Here is a 7906-nt window from a genome sequence, read left to right as displayed (position 1 = left end):
AAACTAGAGATCCGGTGTCCTAGACCTTTGGAGCCTTGCCATGGGGGAGTGAGCCGATAGTGGGGAGAGGTGCTATCGTTGAGGCAGCTGGCCGAAGGCCAGATCCAGGGCAGGCGGGTGTCGGGCCGTAGGCAGGCGATGAGGGTGGAGGGAGGTGGCTGAGGGATTTAATGGTTGAGGGCGGGGCTGGGGTGACATCCGCATAGGTGGAGGGACTGAGGTCACCTGTACGGGAGGAGGGAGGGGCAGGCAAGGAACACAAATTTGTGTTTTCCAAATCGCGGGCTTGAGCTCGTGGATTGGTTGCTGTTGCGGGTGATACATGAATGCAAACTCATTTTTGTCTTGGGGATCACGCTGAAACACGGAAACAAACATGGCCATATAGTTTAGAGCACCGGTATATTCATTCGTACTCCATGTGTTGAGAATATCCAGCTATCAATTCCTCTCATCTCATAGTTTACACTGGATTTAATATAACGTTCTCTTGTAAAAATTTCACGTACTTGTATTGTTACACTGGCTTATTTCTCCATATTTATTCAGCAGCCGGTGGATAACGTGCCCATCATATATATAATTGTATAAATAAGCGATGTGTCGTACGCTGCCATCCGATCGAGCATAGATTGTTTTCTAATCTTGGCAATCAACGAAACTGTAGTCAACAGAAAGGTGGCCGTTGGCCATGCCACCTCCATCTGTGTCAATTTGCTTGAACACCGAGATGTCCAGGTCGAGCCCGCCATTGTCGCACTGGTCCACCACCCTGGCCACCGTGCTCGCCCCTGTCGCCCTGTTCGTCACCTGCTCAAGAAACCATTATTTCTCGGTTATGTTGCGAGTGTGAGACAAGAAGAGGCGGACAGATCGGCCCTCAACAACAGAGAGACAGAGAAGAGTGCATGCATTCGCACCTGGAGGCAGCGTCCACATGAGGGCTCGCCATGGTCACCGGCAGGGCCACAAAACGCTGTCCAGCCGTAACGCTGCCGCCACGCCAGCGGCATGTCGGCATCCCACGTAGCGCAGAACGTGCTCGCCGTCCGCATGTCCCAGTTGATTTTCTGTGGGTTGTACAGGTTGTACGTCGCTAACACGCCGTGAGCTTGCTGCGCCTTCACCCCATCAAAAGCAGCCAGAACGAACATGACCGACGCCATGACGAAGAGCAGTGACACCCTTGAGACTGCCATTATATTACTCGGAATAGTACTATTGTTCTGTAAATAGCTTGCTCAGTAGAGATGTGTGCATGCATTGGTTCTAGGGCCTTATTTATAGCTGTTGATGGCTACACTAGCTTAAAGTACAAACAGAAAAGCGATGGCTAATTAAGCTGGTGCCTAGTAGCCGTATTTAAACTTTAAGCTGTGATATGCCTAAATGGACTTGTTATCATCGTCTTGACCTGGTAAGATGTACATGCGACAAGAACGAGTATATGCTTGGTTACACAATCTATGCCTTATTACTACGTCTTACGTCAGTTATGACTTATAACAAATGAGATTGATGGTTCGTTTTTTTTAATCCGTTTTATTCAATATCTTAATAGTTACTATTCCAAATTTTTTCTCCAAATCTTAATGCTTTTGGTCGTGCCAATACTGTTGGTGCGATGAAATTAATAATATTGCCGCACCATATGTATTGGCACGACAAGAATTGCCATGTTGGTGTTTTCAATATGGAAAACCATGTCACTCACCTTGTTGGTGTGGTAGTGTTTTGTCACCCCACTAAAGGTTGCCTAATAAGACTGAATCTTAGAAAATCATAACGGTTTAATATATGCTAAGATCGTCTACAACTTTCTATTTTTTAATTTTTCTTATTTCAGGACGTTAATATGCTCAAAAAAATTAATATAAAATTTCAAGAGCATAATAATCGCATATTAGTGCTTATCGCATTAGAAAAATAATATTTTTCTGTATGATGTCAAATGAAGATAACGTTTACAGTAAAGTTGTAGCTCCCATGAGAATTATAATTTTACAGTTTTGAGTTTTGAGATTTGAGGTTATTAAGATGCTCGAAAAAATAATATAAAATTTCAGCACTATAATAATCATGTACTAGCGCTTGTCATATTACAAAAATAACACTGTTTTATGATGTCAAATGTCACACCCATATTTTAAGAACAAAATAGAATGCATAAAAGACTCATATGTGCCCCAGAAATAGTCGCACACATAAGTAGATAAATCTCAAATGTACCATTGTAGTGTTTATTACATAGCGGAACAATAATAAATCACATAGTCTTACACAAAAATGATAGCAATAAGTAAACAATGCTCTCGACGGAAACTCCACACAGGGACAGCATTGACTGGTTGACTCCAAGCCTAATACTCATAACGGTAGTCCTCATACCAATCATCATCATTAGCATAACCTAGGGTGTTGGGAAATTGCAAGAGTGAGCACATATCGTACTCAACAAGTATAACTAGGGGTTCATGAGGCTCAAATAGCTGACACTGGTTGGACTGCATTTAGCTTTTAATAGTGGATAGCATGTTTAATCATTGGATAGCAAATATCAAGGTAGCATAAATAATCCCATATCCACATGATCAATGTATACAAGAATTAAGAATAACACATATAAACAACATAATAAACCATCATTTATCATCATTAATCATGTTCATCAGTGTCCATCTATTCCGTCAGTTTTTCGGGTCGCCCGTATCCGTGGGCATGGCTAGTATACCAGATTTAACACTCCGTAGAGGTTGTACACTCCGTACCCTTTCGCCCGAGATGATCAGCCTCTTAACCCACTACCAAGGAAGGTCGGCAGGGATCACTATGAAGCCTTTCAAAAGTTCGTCTAACATGTTAGGGCCGTAAGGTTTCCTTTGCGCGCAGATATAGATACCCCCCTCCAAATGGCACAATGACGCGCAGCCTATACACATAGGGACAGGGGCTCGCACTATACCCAAAACGGTTCAGCCCCTCTGCCCTTTCGGGTAACCTCTAACAAGCTAGAAAAGGTCTTCATACTGAGCTAAAGCCAGAGCCATATAGCCCTCATGGTTGTACGAGTTGTCCCAGCTTTTGCCAAGGGATAAGTCCTTATGGAGGGTCAAGATCAATCCAGCAAAAGCCAGAGTTCTTTCCACCCTTTATATTCAAGTTGCTAGATAGCTTATTTTATTGTTTATTGTATATTCAAAAATTCATGTTACAAGATCATGGATTAATAATCAAGCACTAGCAAGAACTACCCACATGCATATCCAAATAGGTAACAAGGAATTCAGGATAACAATCATCTATGATTTTTGCTAAGGTCATCAAGGTGAACACATGCATATGATATATGTATTAAAAGTGTGTAGGTAACAAGGATGATCCCAAGTTATACTTGCCTTGATCAAAGCTCTCCTGAGCCTGCTGGTCTTCAAAGGCTTTGTCTTGATCACCAACGTACGGCTCACCGTCTATTCCCAAACATCAATCAACAACACGCAATCCAATGCAGACAATCATACACAAAGCAAAAAAATTATAATTAGAACATTACACCAACAGTTAGAAATCAAAGATAAAAGTTTATAAAAGGAATCTATGCATCGCTACGATCACACGGACGTAAAGTTCACAAAAATCGGAATTAAAATGGAAAAGTTATGATTTTTCTAAGATTTCCTATAGATAAATAATTAATTAAATGCTACTGCAGAATTAAAAAGTTTCAAAACAGTGAACAAATACTTTTAACATGTAGAGCTCGCAAAAATGAATCCAACGAAATTTGAATGGACCAAAACGGAGTTAAAATGAGTATTTTATGAGCAAAATACTTTGAATGGCAATTCTGTAATTATTAGAAAGCGTATTTTAGCTTAAGCCGACCGGAATACGTCTTCAAAACTGAAAAACGCAATCCGCCAACGCGCCAGGGACCGCGGGTTGGATACTCCAAAAGTTCAGGGTCTCTTAATGAAAATGTGCTGCCGAACGGGTACGTTTCTTTCTGAACCCTTCATCTCCAATCGGGCGGCTCAGATACATCAGAACCGAACCCGGCCGGCCGGCCGCCGGAGGCAAAGGCACGACGCGGTGGCGTGCCATGGCTGGGAGCCCGAGCTCGCCGGAGACAACGAATCCGATGATTCAGAACGCCAAACAACGAAAGAAAACACCAGGCGAACGAGAAGCTCACCACGAACTCGCCTAGCCACTTGGTTTGCGTTGAGGAGAAGTAGAACGTGCTCGCTGCGGTGGCGGCTTGGTTTCGGTCTCGGTGAGATCCAATCGAGCTCGAATAGGGCACCTAGGGTTTGGTTTCTTGGGTTTGGATGCAAAAGGAGTCCGCGGCTCCGGGGAAAGAGCTTTATAGAGCCTCGGTTAGCGCCAAACGGCAAGGAAATCCCAGAGTTCTCGCGATACGGGTCGGATTCCAGCTCGCGTCTGGCTCGGTGCGGAGCGAGGAAGATGGAGGTGCTGCCATGTGGGTCCGCAGTGTCGGTGAGAGAAGGGAGGGAGAAAGGAAGAGCGCTTGGGCTGGTGCTTGCTGGCCTGCGAGTTGGGCTAGGGGAGGGGAGGTGGGGCGGGGAACGCTGGTGAGCTGGGTTGGCCGAGAGCCTCCGGGTAATCCTTCTCTCTTTTTTTTCTTTGTTTTCTGTTTTCTTTTCCAAAAACCTTTTCCAAATAAAATTTTGAAAGCAAATAAATTCTAGCCAAAGGCAATCAACGCAAAATGAAATATGCTTCAGCATGAATGCATAAACAAGTTACTATACTTTATGTTTGATTTTAATTTCAATAAAATTTATTTCTTTACTACATTAAATGTTCACAAAAATACTTAAATAAATCAAATTAATTTCTATTAATTGAAAACAAATTTTTGGGTGTTACAAATTCTACCCCCCTTAAAAGAATCTCGTCCTCGAGATTGAAAGGTGTTTACTCAAACAAATATGAGTATGACCTCCTCAGATCATCCTCTCTTTCCCAAGTTGCCTCTGCTTGTGAATACTGATTCCATTGCACTTTGCACATTTTAATAACCTGACTTCTGGTGACTCTCTCAGCCGTCTCCAATATTCTGACCCGATACTCTTCATAAGTGAGATCACCTTTAACAGAAAGCTCTTCCAATGGTATTTGTTCCTCAGGTACACGCAAACACTTATTAAGTTGTGACACATGGAACACATCATGCACACTAGATAAACTTTCAGGCAACTGTAACTGATACGCTACTTCTCCACACCTTTGCAAAACTTTAAACGGACCAACATACCTTGGAGCTAGCTTTCCTTTCATATTAAACCTCTTCACACTCCGCATAGGTGACACCTTCAGATAGACATAATCACCTTCCTCGAAAGCTAGTTCTCTCCTACGTGTATCTGCATAACTTTTCTGACGAGATTGAGCAACTCTCAGATTATCCCAGATAGTCCGCACTTGTTGTTCTGCATGTCTAAGCACATCCGTACCAAACACCTGAGTCTCCCAGTTTGATTCCAAAACAAAGGTGTTCTACACTTACGACCATATAATGCTTCAAACGGTGCCATTTTAAAACTTTGCTGATAACTATTGTGGTAGGAAAACTCGGCATATGGCAAACTCTTATCCCAACTGGATCCATACTGCAAGGCACAAGCTCTTAACATGTCCTCCAGTATCCGATTGATCCTCTCAGTCTGTCCATCCGTCAGTGGATGATATGCTATACTAAAATTCAACTTTGTCCCCAAGGAATCATGCACTGCTTTCCAAAAAGTAGAGGTAAACTGAGTTCCTCTATCAGATACAATCTTCTTAGGCACTCCATGGAAGCATACTATTCTCTCCATATACAACTCTGCTAATCGAGCTCCTGAATCAGTGGTTTTGACTGGCAAGAAGTGAGCAACTTTAGTTAATCGATCCACTATTACCCATATTGAATCATATCCTCTCTATGTACGAGGCAAACCCACTATGAAATCCATACCTACATCTTCCCACTTCCATTCAGGTATCTTCATTGGTTGCAATAATCCAGCTAGCCTCCGATGTTCAGCTTTCACTCGCTGACAAGTATCTGTTGATGCAAAAGCTGATCTGCAAACACAAAGGGCTAATACCCGATTCAAACGTTAAGGCGTGCTAGCCGATTTGACCTTACTATCGGCAAAGGTGATAACTCGAACACTTTGGTCCCGACAACAGCGACGCGCCCGGATGTCACGGCCAAGAGGTATTCACGCGGAACTCGAGAATACGCCGAGCTTAAGTCGATGAATTCCTAAGAACTCGTAGGAAAAAGGAAAATATGACAAAGTCTTCAAAAAAGTAGATGCTGGAATATGATTAAAAACTTGTGTTTGATTGATTGATAGATTATTCATTACAAGGCCCTAGGGTCTATATTTATACACTGCTCAAAGAGCTACAATCAGACACGACTAGGACTCGAATTCCAAATTAAACAGAATCCGTATACAAAACGAATTTAAATAACTAAGGAAAACATAAAACTATCCCCTTGTAACCGACCAGGACACCGCCACAGATCAATCGGCAATCTCCACGCTTTCCTTCAGAGTCATCGGCAGACCTCCTGTTATGGCCATCGGCAAACACTAATACTGATCATCGGTAAGAACACGTCACCACCTCTGGACTTAGTCAAATTCAATCGTCTCTTTATCGGCAATCTGTGGCAGAACCTCCTAAGTGTTTGGGCCCACCGACACCTGTCATTGTCCTAAGGACCTCTGACGGTGATGCCGGGAGTCCTCCCACTTTAGAAGTCCGATGAGCATGGCTGGGCGCTCATACCACTGCTACCTGTGGCGTACCAAGCTGGCTCGTCCTGACCACTGGTAATGGTCAAACAACGAGAACTGTTTCTTCTCGCCTTTACAGGATAGCAAGTGGCCACTTTAACACCAGGATCATTCGTTGCGAAGATAAAGCAGTAACTCAACAACACAGACCAAAATAATATTTCAGAATGAAACAGCGGAAGTATTACATAACTTAATTTACAAAAGGAGTTCTTCCAAATAGTAGAGTGTTATTACAAGCCTGGTCCAGCGGAGCAACTGAAACTTTAATATAGACAGAACAAAATTACAGACCCTGCCCATGGGTCACGCTTACTCTTCTTCGTCGTCAACCTCGACGACGGTCACACAACAGGGTCCGAAACAAGTCGGCTCCTGAGCTTCACCTGCAACAGGGGTATTGAAACCCTGAGTACGGGAGTACTCAGCAAGACTTATCCGACGGGAAAATAGGAGAATTTAGGGATGCAGGCTTAAGGTAGACAAGGGGTGGCTGAGCAAGGAGCCAAAGTGTTTTGCGGAAAAGCTTACTAGTAGTGCATCCTTATTTTCAAGTTTTACCCTGAATTCCTCCCTCGCAGAGGCAGAAGAATTCGAGGATAGTCTAACTAGTTGTTCCCCACAGACGAATCCGTGAGTTCCTAGTCCTATCATTAAGTATTATTTATTGATGGCCATAGCTTCATGTCGCTATGAGTCCGGGAATTGGGATCCGAACCTCATGAGACATTTTCCCTTTTCTCATGTTATCATTCAGTTGCATATTTAACTACGATGAGGGTCGAAGGAATTGAGTCTCCCAATCGGGGAGCAACGACGATTCGAATCGCTTAGCAATCCAGCTGGAGTTCCTAACCACCCGACATATGTAGAACTAAATCTTGCATATGTCAACCCAAATCAAGCTCTCCCCAAATCTGACCAGGTTCGCGGCACCCGAGAGCACAGTACTCCACCATCCTACAGCCGATCTAGATGTTTTCCGGTCATCTCAGATCCGTAAGGTGGGTACACACTACTCTCGCCATCTTTCCACTCCCAGTGCGCGAGTAGCTGTTCGCGTCGAGGGATCACAAGACTGGGCTTAC

At 43.5% G+C, this 7906-nt stretch overlaps 1 protein-coding gene across 1 annotated transcript; it reads right to left on the bottom strand.

Annotated features, from left to right (window-relative positions):
- On the bottom strand, positions 640-1400 carry LOC8064421 (pathogenesis-related protein PR-4). Its single transcript, XM_002449414.2, has 2 exons — positions 921-1400; positions 640-810 (listed from the first exon to the last, which is right to left on the bottom strand). The coding sequence occupies exons 1-2, from the start codon at positions 1197-1199 to the stop codon at positions 640-642; spliced, it is 450 nt and encodes a 149-aa protein (XP_002449459.1). The 5' UTR covers positions 1200-1400.

The sequence above is a fragment of the Sorghum bicolor genome, chromosome 5, assembly GCF_000003195.3.
Source record: "Sorghum bicolor cultivar BTx623 chromosome 5, Sorghum_bicolor_NCBIv3, whole genome shotgun sequence".
Classification (NCBI taxonomy): Eukaryota; Viridiplantae; Streptophyta; class Magnoliopsida; order Poales; family Poaceae; genus Sorghum; species Sorghum bicolor.
Note: the sequence above shows the minus strand (reverse complement) of the source record. Positions and strands in the feature narration are given on the sequence as shown.

Coding starts and splice junctions, on each gene's coding strand:
- LOC8064421 (XM_002449414.2), bottom strand. CDS start 1,199: ATGGCAGTCTCAAGGGTGTCACTGCTCTTCGTCATGGCGTCGGTCATG. Junction 811..920: donor CATGTGGACGCTGCCTCCAG/GTGCGAATGCAT, acceptor TTTCTTGAGCAG/GTGACGAACAGGGCGACAGG.